This window comes from Sebastes umbrosus, chromosome 9 (assembly GCF_015220745.1).
Source record: "Sebastes umbrosus isolate fSebUmb1 chromosome 9, fSebUmb1.pri, whole genome shotgun sequence".
Taxonomy (NCBI): Eukaryota; Metazoa; Chordata; class Actinopteri; order Perciformes; family Sebastidae; genus Sebastes; species Sebastes umbrosus.
Window position 1 is genome coordinate 19,036,969 of NC_051277.1, and position 18,020 is coordinate 19,054,988.

General features: G+C 38.8%; 1 protein-coding gene across 1 annotated transcript in view; it reads right to left on the minus strand.

Annotated features, from left to right (window-relative positions):
* Nucleotides 1-18,020, minus strand: part of slc25a43 (solute carrier family 25 member 43) — a 20,693-nt gene continuing 2,673 nt past the window's right edge. The window contains exons 3-7 of the mRNA XM_037779289.1: nucleotides 6,864-7,340; nucleotides 4,403-4,644; nucleotides 4,084-4,256; nucleotides 1,232-1,366; nucleotides 1-718 (exon numbers count right to left, since the gene is read on the minus strand). Coding sequence (XP_037635217.1) covers nucleotides 506-718; nucleotides 1,232-1,366; nucleotides 4,084-4,256; nucleotides 4,403-4,644; nucleotides 6,864-7,135 — 1,035 coding nt within the window. The 5' untranslated portion in view covers nucleotides 7,136-7,340 and the 3' untranslated portion in view covers nucleotides 1-505. The remainder of the gene's footprint in view (nucleotides 719-1,231; nucleotides 1,367-4,083; nucleotides 4,257-4,402; nucleotides 4,645-6,863; nucleotides 7,341-18,020) is intronic.

Sequence of the window (18,020 nt, forward strand, 5' to 3'; positions counted from 1 at the left end):
TTCAAAATGAAAAAAAATGTGTTTTAATGTTTTAAGCACATTTCTTTCATCACAATCCATGTTAGCACATTCACATGATTGATCATAACCTACTCAAACATAAGAAGCATCAACATTTTTTACATTCATTATACATTAAAATATAATCTATCACACAAGAGAGCATTTGCATCCTATCAGAATAAACTACAGTATATGGCACCATTTGGTATCAATAACTGAAATAAGCCCAAAAATAAATAGTTAATGCACAAGAAGGCACATAATAATATTTGGTTAAAAACAGTCATCATGGAAAGACATGAAGGGTGAGTGAACAATTCATAAACAAATAATATTGTCAGATAAAGTAATGTTTCTGAAAGAGGTAGACCGTTAGATTGACTGGACATAATGTAAATGCATGTTAACACCTTTTATGAAATGTTATGTAATTATTACAGACACAAGCCTTTGAAGTATCTCATTCAGTGTGGTCAGGAGTCTGTGTTTCTCAAGTGAAGTTTCACCAGCGGTTTCCCAAAGACGACCCCCCTGACTCAAAGTTCCTGTTTCTCAAGTAGCGCTTGGCCTCCTCCAGCTCGGACGGCCCAAGGCTCTGGTCGACCCCCGGCGCCAGTTTGTAGCTCAGGGGTGAGACGATGTACCCGTTTCGGTAAAGGCACATCTGCTTACACATCTCGAAGCAGGTGAAGAGAAGGCCAAAGTAGGGAACAATCTGAGAGGGAATGAGATGGAGGTGAGCGTCTTCCCACACTTCTTCACGTGATTAAATGTACCATAAATCCACACAGAGAAAGTTGTGGTCTGGTTTACTAAAAGTGTGTCTACAACTTATTTTCATTCAGGTTGACAGTTTGGTAAAAAAAAAGCTGCTCATGACAAGGCCTTACATTTGTAAAACAGCGTCCAGCTATCGTCAGCTATTTGCAGCTGAAATAGGAGAGTAGAGCATGCTGTTCCAGACACAGACTTTGCTCACCTTGCTCGTGACGTTCATGATATGAATTACACACTGAACATTGCTTTCCATGCCCCCCACCCCCCATTTCCTAATGCTACCTTTTACCTAGTTCATAACTCCCCCACCGTCATCAAGTCACTCATGTTCCTGAGCATGAGCAGTTATTTCAGTTCCAAACAGAAGATGAAGTAGAGTAGTCCATATGTTTGATAGAGAGTGAAATATGACTGAGATGTAAATAATAATAATATATAAGTGAAACGGTACCTTTATTGTGTTGGCGGTGAGGCCGTTCCACAGTGAGAGGACGCCCTTGCTTTTTACAACCTGTATGAAACAGTCAATCATTCCGTTGAAATGGACGTCGACGCCACCAAAATGAGGCAGACGGGCACTCTGCGCCTGAGAGAAAAAATGAACAGCAGTGAATCAGCCAAATGTCATTATGTGTCTGTGAAGTAATAACCAGAAAAGGTCAAGAGACGCACGACAAGATGGATAGAACTTATTGCAATTTTGGGGAAGATTTAATTAGGTTTTATACATCATGTATGTCAGCAGAGTTTTGATAATATGTAGTGCAATGAAGGGAGGTTGACACTCCTGCTCTATCTAGCATTGTTCTATGATTAACTCTGATATCTGTCACTGTGTGTGTGTGTCTCTTTGTTTGGGAAGGTATCTACTGATTTAATCAACTTCTCATTTTAACTTTTATAGCAATTAACCTGCACAAATCGGCTAAATATAACATTTATTTAAAAATTTAAATAAGCAACACTATTACAAAATGTATAAGGAAGCTTTAAGAAGAGATAAATAATTAGGCCTATGTCAGTTAACTAAAGCTGCAACGATTAATCGATTAGTTGTTAGCTATTAAATTAATCATTAACTAATTTGATAATCCATTAATCGGTTTGAGTAGTTTTCTAAGCAAAATAAAGTCTAAATTCTCTGATTCCAGCCTCTTGAATGTGAATATTTTCTGGTTTCTTTACTCCTCTATGACAGTAAACTGAATATCTTTGAGTTGTGGACAAAACAAGACATTTAAGTATGTCATCTTGGGCTTTGGGAAACACTGAAAACAACTATATCCACATCGATTAATCAAGAAAATAATTGACAGATTAATCAACAATGAAAATAACCATTACTTGTAGCCCTAAAGTTAACAGTATATTAAAGCTCACGAGACTCAAACTGTATGAGACAGTCTCAATGCTTCTTGTGTGTGTTATCCACACTGACAACTCTTCAGGCTGACTGTTGTGTGACAGAGAAACTGTAACTTTAGAAGTTTCAAGGTTCCCAAAGAGGACACGCAGCCATAAGGGTGTTAGACTGTTCAAACAGCGTCATTTGTTGAGGAACCATTAAGCTAACCAGTGAGTTAAATAATACACAGCTACCCAAAGCTTCTGCAAACATCCTCAGCTGTTTTACTATCATCTATTCTCTGCCTGACTTCTAATGTTTAACCCTGAGACAAAAGCTGAATCTCTAAGTTAAATCATTATGTAACATTGCTCTTTATAGTCAGGTGACATGGTTGTGATGGTTCAGTGAACTGGACATACACTACTCGTCACCTTGCCTGCTGTCTGATAGTGACCGGCTATCTTTAGAGAACTTATCTATGGCTTCTGCAGGCCCGGGACACATCACATTCCCAGCTGCTGTTGAATCTTGTGGTAGCTAATAATAGGCGGATAAAACCGGATGTAGTATGCTGTCCTCTGCACAGCACCATTGTTCCTCATGTGACCTCCCCAACATCTCAAACGTCATTTCAGGGGAAAGTGTTTCTGAACCATGTGTTTTTCTGTGACCAAGCTGTTTTATAAACACATATGGAAAATGTTCTGACTCTATAAATAGATATAGGTTAAATTATTCTGACGGTCAATTTGAAAAACGTACTGCTAAGATTATTTGGATGTAAGAATTAAAATGTTCCATGTTCAAAAACATTGAGTGAAATCAGGAAAGGCTCAATTTAATTTAAGTACCCGTCCGCTGCCCCCTTGTGGACTAAATGTGGTAATACACCCAGGATACATGACCTGCTGTGTTTGGTTTACAGTTTTTTCCAAAATAATTCAGGTAAGAATGATAAGAAACAATTTATAAAGAGCCATAGTAGATACATTTGAAGAGGACTAGTTGATTTAATTGAAATATTTATTAAATTATTTCCAGCATTATCCCTATGGTGGTGAATACAGTCAGATAGAGAGATCTGTAGAAATATTCAATTCATATTTCCCTTTAAAAAGACCATAAAAAAACAACTAATTGCAAAAAAAATTAAAACATTAGTTGATCACTAACTGAGTAAGAGAAGGCAACTCTATCAAATGTGAATTTGATGTCATATGTATTAATTATGTATTTATTTTCCTATACTGGCATTATTTATTTATTTATTTGTTTAGTTTTTAATGGGTTTTGATTGATTTATTAAAATTATTTGATGATTAAAAAAGCACATAATACTGCACAGCAGTCATTATATACATTAAAAATCATCCAATTCTGTGTATTGTGTATTTTTCGGGGAATTTTTAACAATCATACTTTCTTAATAGGCTTTAGTGTTTTCTTCTCCCTGGCCATTGTTGTATTAGCTCTTTAATAGTTTTAAGTTTATATCTTAAATAATAATCCAAACTTTTACTTTTCTTCACAGAAATGAATGAACTGCTGAGACATAGGCCAAATGTATTTAAGAAATCAAGAAGGCCTCGCAACCCCCTGTGATTCTTGGCGACCCCTGGTGGGGGGCCGGGACCTCGAGGTTGGGAACCAGAGCTCTAGTATAGTCTAGTAGTAACACTTAACACTCCACAAGACAGCAAGTGCAGACAATACAATCCACCTATAAACAGCAGGCGGTAGGGTAGCTACTGTATGTCAACATGCTCTTATTATGTTGACAATAAAAAGTTAAATATTTAAAATTTAAATATGCCACATTGTACTTGTTGTAACCATTCATTTAAGGCCCCTTTAAACGTGTGAAATTTCTGATTTTTGGCCAGATCCACTGTTTCAGTTCTCCTAAAACAACGTAACCTACATGGAGGAAGTGAAGTGTTCTGGTGGTAAATTACCTGCATCTTCCGTTTTACAGTTTCAAAAGGGTAGGAGAGGGTTTGGGCCACTCCCGCTGCGAGACAGCCGTTAATGAAGTTCTGGAGGGGGGTGAAGCGAAAAGGAGGCTCCTGCCAGAGTTTGTCCAAGTTCATGTAGACGGCATAGCATCCGATAGAAAAGGGAAATGCACCTGTAGACAAATGAAATGTAAGTTACAGTAAAATGTTTTATTATGCAACAAATGATGGGGAAAAACTAAATGCCTTTAATAAGAGGTGGATATTAAATATTCTGGACCACCAGAACTACATGACTCCTATGAGAATGCGAACTCACCCAGTAAAGTGAGAGAAAAGCCCCTGTAGAGAGCAAGCAGCCCTTCATTCCTGTAGATCTTTGAGATAGTGTGAGCTACGCCGATGTACGTCGGCTGTCTGCAGTTCTGAGCGATGAGCCTGGTTTCTGCCACCTCCAGAGGGTACGTGGTCAGAGCCGCAGCAACGCCGGCCAGTCCACCGGCAAATATGGCTCTCCACTGAGAGATGAAGCCCAGCTCATCCATGTGAAGGTGGACTATCCTGGACACAGAGGAAGGCAACATTAATGACACTTAACTGATCAGAAAGTGATGGCATTATTGGACAGATGGAGGTTTTTCAGTGCACTCATTCTGTTCATGTCTGAGGTTTTTATTGTAAACTATTGATTAGAGCTGCAACTATTTTGATAATCGATTCATCAAATCGGAAAGTCAAAATTCTCTGATTCAAGCTTCTTAATATAAATAGAATAGAATATCATTATACATCCAAGTTGGCATATATTTATAATATAAATATTTTTTTAATTTCTTTACTCCTCTTAGACAGTAAACTGAATATCTCTGACTTGTGGACAAAACAAGACATTTGAGGACGTCATCTTGGGCTTTGATCAACATTTAAACCATTTTCTGACATTTTATAAACCAAACAACTAATAAATTAATCAAGAAAATAATGAACAGATTAATCGACAATGAAATAATCGTTAGCTGCAGCCCTGCTAATGACTGACTAATCATTTCAGCATTAAATTGAATACCTTTGGGTAAGATGTCACCTTGGGTTCAGGTAAACTGTGATGGGAATTTATCACCATTTTCAGACATTTTATTGACTAAATTAGTAATCGGTTATTTAAAAAAAAAAAAAATCTTTACAAGCAAACACATTAGTCGGTAATCAAAATAATTGTTGCAGCCCTAGTTCAATGTATAGATAAGCACCTTTTTAATCAATGTAAAAAACATTTACTATATCTCTCATGGCAGATCCCATTGTTTCCATGACTAATAAGAAAGGTCACCAGAAAGGTGTGTGTGTGTGTGTGTGTGTGTGTGTGTGTGTGTGCGTGTGTGTGTGTGTGTGTGTGTGTGACAAAAGAGGAAGTGGCTTTATTTTCCTGGAACACAGTGTACAGTACAGTACAGTGCAGTGGTTTGCTAAGTCAGGATGGGTTGGTGTTTACATGCACGCGTGACCTGAATCCAGAGAGGGTACTATGGTACACACAGACTGCAGCAGCTTCACTACACTCAGTTAATATTTATGACTCATAGATTACTGTTGACACAGCTCCTTGCTGCCCTGCATGTTTATATATGAGACATGCTATCAGCATGCTGCAGCATGTTTGCCCTGTAGTAACCCTGAGGAACATTGGAGTGGTAGTATGCCCTGAATTCAGCCTCACATGCAACACTTCCGCTCATGATGAGAACTTAATGTCATCTCCCCCAGAAATCAATCAAAATATTGATATATTACTTGAAAATGATCTGACCCTATAACCAACAATCGCTTAATCCCTTTTTTTAAACTTTGTTTTATTTACGTCATGCTTTTTTTAATTGATTGGTTTATTTTCCATTCTCTATGTCTATTGTGATATCTGCTCAGTTTTGAGGGTGAAACTTTGTTATTGTAATGAGTTTGCCTTACTGACTGTAAATTATTTCATCTTATAAATTAAAAAAAAAAAAAAAAATCTCCCCTAGGAATCATTAATCTATTATATCTATCTATCTATCTATCTATCTATCTATCTATCTATGTCTATAGATTCATACAAAAAAATGTCGATCAGTATTTCCCAAAGCCCAAGATGACGTCCTCATATGTCTTGTTTTGTCAACAACTCAAAGATATTCAGTTCACTGTCATAGAGGAGTAAAGAAATCAGAAAATATTCACATTGAAGAAGCTGGAATCAGAAAATTTTCACTTTTTTTTATGAAAAAATTACTCAAACCAATTAATCAATTATCAAAATAGTTGGAGGTTTATTTATTTATTTATCGTTTACAACTTAACAATTAATCTTTGCAGCTCTAGACTGTTCAACAACAGTTATTTGCTAAAATAATTAGTGATTAATTTTCTTTCCATTCACTAATCAACTAATCATTACAAAACATAATGTTGAGACTATTGGGTATAGACTGAGGAAAAACAGACCTGTAAGACAGTAATCAGGGCAGGCGTAACCCTCGTCACTGTAAATATCGACTGAGCAAATGCAGCCTTCTGATTGGCTGAAAGTAGAAGGTGCGCCTCGTTCGGTAAAACAGGAAGTATATTTTTAGCAGCACGGAAGGAAGTAAACAGACTATTTAAACGAGCCATTCTTGTTGTTTTATCATGTCAAACCATCAACAATAAACCTGATGATCACTACTGAAGTTAATATAGTTAATACATGTAGTTATAGTTATAGTTAATGTAGTTAATAAGACGACAGATTAAACTTTACTTACTGTTTGTATGTGGTGAGATGAACTGCGGTGTATGGGAACAACCGCAGACAGGAGGCCAGGTTTCCTTTCCAAAACCCTCGAAGTCCCTCATTCTGGTAGATGAGGAGGAAACTCTGCCAGAGACTCCTCTTACAGTGAAAAGTGCCCACCTGGCTTTTAATCTTAACCACCTCTAAAGGAGAGGTGACTGTTTTACTGAAGAACCCGCTGAACCCGACGCACGCAAAGCTCTGAGACTTCGTCAGTCTGTCGTCTTTTTTAACCGAGGCCATCACTGTTTGACCCTAAACTGGACTGTCTGCTTCCTGAGGTGGTTTCAGTCTTCTCGGTTTCTTCTTTAAGCAGGTTAGAGACATCTAACTGTGGAGACCGAGGAGGTGTCCTGTCTTTCCTGCCTCTCCTGTCCCCAGACCAGCGGTGTCATGTGACAACAACACGTCAGCTTGTGATGCTGGAGTCACGTCTCACTCTGTAACACTAGAGGACGCTCTTGGTCTTAAAACGTCTTCAAATACATCACTACATACAGTATTACAGTATTACAGTGTTACAGTATTACAGTGTTACAGTATGTTAATGTTCATATTTATAAACAGTGTTGGAAGAAACAATTCACACCTTTTATTCTAGTAAAAATACCAGTACTATAATATAAATATTCATTCAAGGTACTAGAGTAAAATATTAACAGCAATAATAATAAATCCATATAATATGTTGGCATACAAAAACATGATTTATAAACTTTTAAACAATGATTATGAGTATTTCCTGCCTACAAATAGTATCAACTTAGTTCAATGTTAAACAGGTCGTATTCATTCATTCCATTCATGGCATTTATTTGCAGTTTATTTTCTGTGCATTTTATTAACCTGAGACAAATTTGACCCCATGCATCGTAGATCATTGATCATTATTATACTATATCATTATTTGGCAATTTTGTCTGGTTTCAAAATATGATTTTGTTTAGACATAGTTTATATATACTGTATATATACAGTATATATAGTAAATTATATTTACTGCCAAAATTGTATTTCATTAAATACATTGACTGTTTCCATTTTGTGAGACTTTACATTCTTTAAACATAAGGGACTATTGTACCTTTAACCCTTATATATTCAGAAACCTGATGACTTCACAGCGCAACACTATCACACACACAAATTTATCTTGAAGGTCAAAACTGCTTCCGTATTGTGGGTGCAGAGAAAACACTGGAGGAAGTGAAACTTGTGGTCAGTGCACTTATTATTTGTATCACTGTCTTACTTCCACTAAGTTAAGTAGTGGAATGAAACCGTTCCTCATATATACAGGAGACCTCTTGAAGGGTGCCCTTGTGGACCACTTAGATAACCACAGATTTTACTGATTGGTGAGGTGACTCTGTCTCTATAGGTGGCGCAGTTCTCCAACTTTTTGATCTGTCTACATGGCAACTGGGGGATTTAGACTGTAAACTGCTCAACTAAAAGTGTATAAACAAGTATGTTTTTTGGCTACTCTAAATAACAGTTAAAGGACCTTTTATTTATTTTTTAGGATGGGTCATTGAGAGAAAAATGTCTCTTGTTTCAAGAGAGTCCAGGCCAAAATAGCATGACATTACTTTAATATCTTAATAACTAAGTGCACTTTCAACCAACCTCCTATTCAGTGATGCTCTGGGTGAAATAGAGGAGAGATTTTTGGTTGAAGTTGGAGATTTGTTTCAAAGCAAACATATCCTGCTTATCCACAGTGACAATATTGACATGTTTCTGCACCAGCCAGCTAAATTCTTTGTATTCTTTATTCTACATAGGAGATAAATAAGATCTGATTTCCTGTCTAACTGTATTCATCATGGTGTCCCTGTCTTGTTTCAGCACCATATTTGTTTTCCTCCCTGTCTCGGCCTGCCAGGGGCGCCTCCCTCCCCTGCCGGGCTGACAACCTGCGAGGAGCCCACCTTCTGTCTGCGGCTGGACCACTTGGCTCCTCCACAAAGGCTATCTGGAATAACAGAGGAGCCACGCAGAGGAAATGACTCCCTCACTCCCACCCCTCTAGCTGCACTACACTGGGGGTGGAGAAGGTGAATGGGATACTGGCTTTCACTTCTGAGAACTCAAGACCCAGTTTTGGTGCAGTGGCGGTAATTAGGCTGATGGTTAAGAAACAAGTGCAGAACTTGTTTCTGCCCTGAGGTGTGCAGACACTGAAGTTATAATTCATATTAGCTACTCAGGCTACTATTTTAAAGTTCAGGGATGTTTGAAGCAAATCAATACAATGTGGAGAGCCAGGATGATCCGAGGAGCTCATTTACTGTGCTCCAACACGAGAATGCCAAAGTAGGAATACATTTTTTTTTGCTCCCCAGAGCAGTAAAAGAGCTCATTTGAAAATGCTTTGATCTCACTGTCATATGGTTTGTGATGCTCGAGATAATGAGACGTCTTTCTTTAAAGATAAGTGGTGCGATGTTGTATCTTATCAATTAATGCTTCAGCAATCAAAGAATCTGTTGCCTCTGTGTCTCCTCTGCTGTCCTTCCTCTGCCCCTCACATTGCCACCAGTATTCATAGAGAATACACATAGAGCACTGCCCTCTTCCTGTATGTATATCCCCCCTCCTGAATGAGAACTTCCTTCATGCAGCAGCAGTAGTGCGGGAGCAGCCTGCGTGCCTTTGTGTCTCTGGGACCGGCACGTAGCAGTAGGTGTAGGCTGGCCGAGGCATTGTCATTCTCTGGATGTCATGCGCAAGTCGACCCTTGATCTCCCACTTTGAAGTGCACCGCTGGAGGAGACTGGGAGCAGACTGGGAGCTCCCAGCGGTCAGCAGAGGGCGCCCGATACCAGGGAGGCCTGAGTCGCTGTCATCCTCACAGACTGGTGCAATAAAATTCTCACCTCATTATCTGAGACAGTCACATCACAGGCTTGTGTTGGCAGGGGAGGGGAGAGGGGAAGAAAGGGTGGGGGTGGGTGACACCAGAGTCTGTCTGTATGTCTTTTTTTTAAGGGTGGGGGGTGTGCTGGTGAGAAAAAATCAGGCATAACTGTGGCACCGTGTTGACACCTCCACCAACAAGGCTCAGGCCAAACTGCCCGGCTCACTTAACAGGAACGGGAGACTCGTTATGCATGGGAGCCTCGTTTTGAATTAATGGTTTCTGTGATGGGTTAAACTGTGAAAGCTTGTCAGCGTTTGTTAGGAATAGTGAATGCAATTTTGCACCTCATTACTGGGAACAAGGTTTATTACAACAAACACTGAAACTGCTGTTATCTCAGCCCTGCAGACCAGTAAATGTGCTTAAATACGGCCTATAAAGTGTCAAATACGCAGTCAATTCTGTAGCCTCGAGGAGTTAATTTGTGTTATGATTGTTTCAAGGGCTGATCCATAAATTATCATACTAATGTGGGATTAATATTACCCCATGTGCAATGACATTTCCAATGGAGTTGTTTTTTGTTTTTAAAAAAAAAAAACAGCTGTGTGGATTTGCAAAAAAAAAAAAATGGAATTTGTGCAAAATTGTTTTGAGTGATTTCTATTTTCCTTGTAAAAACTTAATAAGGAATGATGCATTGCCTATTTAGTCAGGATGTAGATGACCAGGAGGTCCATTGTCTGTGAGGATGCAGAGGAGAACTTCTGGCAGCTGGTGCCCCCTTATCTTCCCATGTACAGCCAATAAATCAATATCAAATCTAAGGAACAGGAAGCCAGATGGCCTTCCCACAACCCACTGAGGCCGGGCCGCTCTCAGGGCCTCCTCGGCTACTGTACCGCCGGTGCATGCCGCAACCCTTTGAAGGCATACACATTCAACAAGCAGCTCAATGAATGACTAAAGGGAACAAATAAGCTGTTACGACTCTCCTCAAATCAGTGTTTGTGTTTCCATCCACATCAAAGGCCCCGGTCTGTTTGATATGCAGACCCCCACACCTTGATCCGAGCCATGTACAGGTAGAGGGGAGGAGCAGGCCATTGAGAAGCGAGAGGGTCATGTGGCTGCTTCTCTCAGCCCTGGCTCGAGGGTGGTTGACCCAGACGAAGGGTCTGGTGGTGTCTCTTGTTCCCCAGGGTGCTATTGCCCCTTACACCCATCACTAGACACATTATTTATTGGGTGGCCTATTGATTGCACGCTTTTAAGGAATATTTGCAGGAATTTGGAGCAGTAAATTACAAAATAGGAAACATTTAATGATAAGCATTAATACAAGGAAGTAAAGACAGAGCTGTGTAACTGACGGCCGGCCACTAAGGCGAGAGAGGTCAGTTACCTAAACACATCCCGCCAGACTCATCTTGATTTCTGTGTAGGCCAGGGGTCAGGTTAAACAGTAGTTTGATTGAATGGCTGTTCACAGGCCAGTGTGAAATGCCAGCTCTATTGCAATGTGGGAGTGGGAAGGAGGGGGTTTCTGTGGCCTTTGTGTGGCCCGCGCTCTTAGAGCACGGACCCATTGTTAGCATGCTGACCAGCCAGCCCCTCAGACTCTCCTTTGCCCTGCTTTGTCTTGAGCAGCGTGACCATTTCCTTCATCCAGGTCAGGGCAGGGTCGTGACTTTGGACACCAGTCCTCCCTGTCTGTCTTCTCAGCCTGCATACTCATAAATGCATACAACGCTGAGACAGATTGTCACACGTCAGTGTTGAAAAATGTAGCTGTGTTGAAGCAGGTTTTTTTGAACCAAGAGGATGACAGCAAAAAGGTCAGGTGTCATCGAGACTGACATGTACGCGTAGACACTTAAATTGATCTACAACGTACAAGAACACATTTATGATCAATATAATGTGCAGGGCGAGAGATGTCTCACTTGTATGTTTTTTGCGAGTGTGCAAAACCACATGCGCAGCTCAGATAACCTCTTTACTGCCCAGGAGTGTCCGAGTTATGCAACAGTGAAGTTTTAGAAGAGTGGACAGTACCCTCCTTCTATCCCGAGGCTGGACCGGCCTTATCATGGCCTGGCCATCATGGTGATAAGAAGAGGAAAGGCCAAAGGGCCATAAGGAACAGTGTGCATGGTTCAGGTCAACAGTGTGAGGAGGCTGCACTCAAAGGGGAGGGAAGGACGAACAAGAATATTATCTGATAAGAATCAGCGAGGTCTTTTGATGTCGGAGGGGCTGATCCTGGGCTACAGGGTGTCATGCTGGGCGGACGAGCAGAACGACACGGCAGGTACAAACAAGCGAGCCCTTGAAGATCATCTGGGGCTAAGCATATTTACACAGGGCAGACTGGAAAGACTCTGTTGATGCACTCAAACACACACAAGCTTGTTGTCCTCAGGATTTCACGCCATAGTAGCATTCTTTATATGTTTAGCTTTTTAACCAGAAAGCACAAATAATGCCTAATTTTCTGATTAAGCCAATTCTTAAATCTGTTTTATGATGACGCCAGGCAATACATTCACTCTGAAGAGAAGCTTGAATGTCACAGTGTGGTCTGGAGTCTCATAAGTCACTGGTTAAAAGCTGTTATGTGGAGGCCAGACAGGACCTGAGGCCGCAGTGCAAGCTGTGGCCTGAACCAAATGCCTCGCTGTCTCGCCCAGGGCAAGATGGAGGAGGGATCTTTGAGCCTGGTGTGGCCAGAGGGGAGGTGAGCAAGCTGCTGCAGCGTTATAGTGTCCTTGGTTTCTTAGCAACAGTTAAAAACAAAAGAGTAGTATCTAAAGCCTCGCTCTCTTTTACAAAACAAGGCCCAGTGAGGTGTGGTGCTTGGAAGGACAAGTTTGATGATATTCTGTATATTTTAGTAATTGTCAACAAATCTCAAAAAGCATTCCATCTGTTTTAGTATTCCTCTGTGCCATTGAGCTCCATTGTTGTCCAGAAACTATTAAAAACACATGAATGAGCCACACCGTTGCACTGACGTCATGTTCCTTCATCACAATAAATGCAGGTTATTTTGAGGCGATCCCTGGTTCACCTTCATCCTGCGGTAAATACTCACTAGAGCACCAAATGTGTATCAGTCTGCAGCTAAAAATAGTCCCCAACAAATGCACCATTTACTCCTGTTTGAGTAATGTTCGGTGTAAACTACAGTGTCCAGCTGTTAAAGGAAATGATTTAGCCCTTTTTAAAAGAATGAGAGTATATATAAGTGACCAGTTTTCAAGATTCATATCTTCAGTAGGAACGAATGGGTAAAATAATAAGTATAATTTATACATTACTTCTCTCTGTATAGGCTCCCATGTTTGTTTTACTGTACAGCCCATGTTAAAAACTAAGAGTATATTTTATTGATGATGTACATAAATTACTTGTTTCTGTGTTATTTCTACATGCTATTTTGTAATATTTTGTAGTATTATGGTGATCATGTGATTGCCTCCCATTGGCTGTCGATACCATATAGGCGAGGCCACATCTGCTTTGTCTGTTTTGTTGAATGTCCTGACAAAGACCTACAGTGGTCCAAACATGTTTTCTTTTTAATGATTTTGGCACTACAATAAAGGCTTTTTAATATATTTCCTTCTTCGTTGCCTCTTGTTTTAAGTGCCTGGATTGCCTTCCTGTCTATTCTGATTTTTTCCCCGTTTTCCAAGAGCACCCGACACGTTTTGCCTCACGGTTGAATACACAGAGTAATCAGTTATCTCTCTTTCCAAGGAACGAATAGGCTTGTGAGGCTGAGTCAGAAAGTCAGATGGAATAATGTACTGTTGGTTTTGGTCTTTCTGTGGGATTTGTTGACAATAACAAAAATAGAGGATATAATTGGGTTATCAACTCTAGATAGACTTATAACACATACCTACTGTCTGCACTTTTTACTGTTACATTGAGACACTTTATGTATACAATACTGTTGGAGACAATGTCACTTTTACATACAATCGTCATTTTCACATGTATAGTACTATATTTTGATTCTATTTATGTCACCACTTCTTTTTTTGTTGCAACTTATTGTCACTTATCATTGTCTTTATATCTTACTGATGTTATTATATCGTATTGTCATTTTATCTTATTGCTGAGCTGATCTGTTCTCTCATCCTATACATGTCATTGCACCGTTGACCCTGCGTTAACCTACAAATTGAAACTGAACTGAAACTAATTTGTCAGATGATACCACAACAAAGCCACAGAGGCTTTTATTTTGGAGAGGTATCCTTCTCTATTTAGACAAATTGCACCCAGTTTCTCCTCACAACTTGAAAATAAGGATTATGATTTATTTTTTCATCCTTGGTTCACATCAAGCCAAGACAATGACAGCAAAGTGTCAGCAACCTGTTACATCCCTGCTCCAATTAAAAGAATTAAGATGTAAGGGGCCTCCATTATCAGCTCTCTCTGAAGGACTTCAAAGGCCGAAGGTGGAGTGAGAGTGCAGCTGCCCTGACGGTGTGAGTTTCTCCTCTCTCACTCCAGAGGAACTTGTTTGTGTTGAGGATGTTTACTGATCCCAGGAAAGACAAACAGCCTCTTTCTTGTTTGTTGGTGCCGTAGCTCAAACAGTGTGTGTGTGTGTGTGTGTGTGCGAGACAGAGCGAGACAGGGCTTCAGGATGTGTTGTATTGTTAGTGTTTATCTTGTCTCTGTGTGTTTTCATCCCACTTCCAAGTTTCCCATCAGAAGAAATTCAACGCTGCAAAGTACAATTTGACAAAAAAGGGCAGCCGGCACACACCAAAAGGCAATTACACACACCAGATGTCTACAAAACATCTTAAATCTGCATTAGGATTTCTGGTGATGTTATATAAGTGATGGTTTTACTTCAGTCTAATAATCAACTCATTCATTATTCTGCCATGTGAAATCAATCGGAAACAAATTGCCACTAAACTCTAACATTTTTGAGCAATTTCAGGCAGCTCAGTTAGGATACCTCATCTGAACACACGGTGTCACTCTTTCTCATCTATGCTGGTAACCGTGGGAATAAGCCCTCACAGTCCACATTTATCAGGTATTATTATTCTGTCAAGTTGTTGAAAACAATGTTTTTGGCATACAACGTCTATCTCCGACAGCCAAAAGTGTCACCAGGAAATAGAAGGGCTTCATGTGATTTGTTGTTGTATATGTATATATGTATATGTGCTAATGTACATACATTTCCAGAACAGAAATCATTCAAATCATTTCGTTGACATATTAGAGTCCAAGGTTTTTACATAGGGAATGTTGGATATCTCTGTTTATCACTCCATAAATCAGAAAATACTTTCAACAGCCATAAAAAAAAAAAAAATGTCGCCATGTTTTTAGGTTTAAATTGTTCTATAAATCAGACTATGAATGATATATGAACAAACTCCTCTGTGAAAACCTTCAGAATATAGATAGGAATGAAACTGGACAATTTGGTGTATACTGAAGTGGAGATTTCTGACTCAGAGTCTGAGAGAAAACTAATTTTGAGAAAACACACATTAAAGATATGGATTGTAAAATTACATACACTTTGAATACACTGCAGGAGAATAGGGTAAACCATTTTAACTAATAGATATCACCATGAAACTTCCCCAGTTGATTACTTACATTAAGATTGTTTTGTATATCATTGATGACACTATAATTCAGTTATTACTGATAGGAAAAAAACGTCCTGGCTGTCTTATGAAATACAGACCAATTGACAAATGTATTGCCACAATGGAGTGTCTCATTCTGAGAGCTTGTATCAGCAAATGTCACTTTGTACTGAGGTTTCCTACCAGCGCTATAAATCCTGGGGGAAACAGGCTTTCACAGAGAAGTTTTATGGCTCAGAGACTTCCCTTCCATTCTGCAGGGGGTATGCTGCTTTACACCGTAATGTGTCCATGTGTCACACCCCTTTTAACTGGCACAGTCCCAAAACTAGCAGTATTTATTCTATTCAGCACCATCCAGGTGTTCACTGACAGATGTTTTGATAAGACAGGAAGTTTGGAATGGGGGCTAGTATAGAAAAGATATGATGTAAACTAATTCAGATGTTTTAATCTGTGTTTAGTGTGGCTTTAAATGCAGTGGTGGAAGAAGCATTCACAATATTGCACGGTAAAATATACTGAGTTTTGCATTCAAAATCTTACTCAAGTAAAAGTAACAGCATCAAAATGTACTTAAAGTAAAAAAAAATTAAAAGTACTCACAATGCAGAATGGTCCGTTTCAGAATCATATATATTATATTACTAGATCACAATTAGTGGTGCATTAATGCATGTCTCACTTTACTGTTGCAGCTGATAAAGGTGGAGCTTATTTCAATTATACTGCTGGGCAGCTTACTAAACCTATAATAATATATCATGATTTACCAGTTGATTTGTATTGATAATTAAATTATAAAAATAAAAAAAATATAAATCTGTGAAGTAGCTGAAGCTGTCAAATAAATGTAGTGGAGTAAAAAGTACAATATTTGCCTCCAAAATGTAGTAAGTAGAAGTAAATGGAAAAGTACCTCAAACTTACTTAAGTACGGCAGTATAGTATTGAGGTTCTGTCTTGAAGAGGGTCTTTGTGTCAATATGTAGATTCATTTGATAGTTTTTTACTCATATGTTGCATATTACCATGTTTATGTGTTTAATCAAATTACCATACAGCACACCTGGTCAGGTAGAGCCTACTGTAGCACGGTCGGTTAATCTGGCCATTGTCTCAACTCTAACTGACAGTCATCAAAACACAATGGAAAAAACCCCTTTTTGAATACTTAAAAAAAAATTAGATATCATGTTAATGATACATAACATCGTGTAAATAATCCAGCGTCCCCTAAATCACGCTTTTGTACAGTTCAATTTGTTGTGTGTATACTATGGAGATAAATTGTAATACAGCATTTTCCAAGGTATGTCACCACAGACAATCATAGTCATAATATCATAATACTGCGAATTAATAAATACTGCAATACTTTGATCAGTTCATTCAGCTCATCAGCCAGAGGCTTAATCACCATTGTGTTACATCATTTGGCAATAGATAGTGACTTAAAGGTCCCATATTATAAAAAAGTGAGATTTTCATGTTTTTTTATTATAAAGCAGGCTTAAGTCCTATATAAATACTGTGAAAGTATCGAAACACTCAATCCACAGGGAAAGACACACAGCCTGTGTTCAGAAACTCTGCATTTGAAACAAGCTGTCAGGATTTCTGCCCATTCGTGATGTCACAAATATACAATATTTAGACCCTTGACTCAATTTTAAATGTAAATATTCTAAATGTGTCCCAGTTTATTCCTGGTTGCAGTGTATGTGAATGTCATCAGCTGACAAGAAGTACACATGGACCCAAGCTGTTGCCTCGCAACGTAATTCTGTTGCAATTCCGTCAAAATGCGCTAAAACAGAACATTTCAGACAGAGGGTAAATACAGGCATATTCAGGCTGACAGTATTAGGAAAATAAAGTTGTTTTTTTAACATTACAGCATGTTAACATGTTCTAGGAGAAACACAAAATACAAGTATGAACCTGAAAATGAGCATTATATTGGACCTTTTACCAACATTTTTTTAAAAATGAAAATCTTTGAGATTTCCACTTTAAGTACAAGCTTGGGAGTATTTCCATTTTATGCTACTATACTTTACTTTATACTACTCCACCACCTTTCAGAGGTAAATATTGCACTTTTTCCTCCACTGCATTTACTTAATAACTTTAGTTATTTTGCAGATTTAGATTATCAATATAAATCAACCAACAAATTCTGATATATTATAGCATTTTGATTGAAGGGAATATTTTTAGACTAAAGTAGCTCTACTTTTCTTGAGTAAAAACGATCTGTACTTTTACCACTGAACAATGAGTTTGGGCTAAACCAGGGGTCTGCAACCTGCGGCTCTGGAGCCACATTCTCTTTAGCCCCTCTCCAGTGGCTCCCTGTGGATTTTTTTAAAAATTAGTGGAAATGAATAACTGTTTTTTGTTTACATTTTCAATTTTATTTATCATTTCGTAGGTCTATTGTACGATGGTATGATGGAGTATTAGGGCCACAATGAGGGGGAAAAAAAAAAAACTGAGATTACGAGAATAAAGTCATAGGTTTATGAGAAAAAAGTGGTAATATTATGGGAATAAAGTCAGAGGTTTACGAGAAAACAAGTCAGAAGTTTACGAGAAAAAAGTTGTAGTA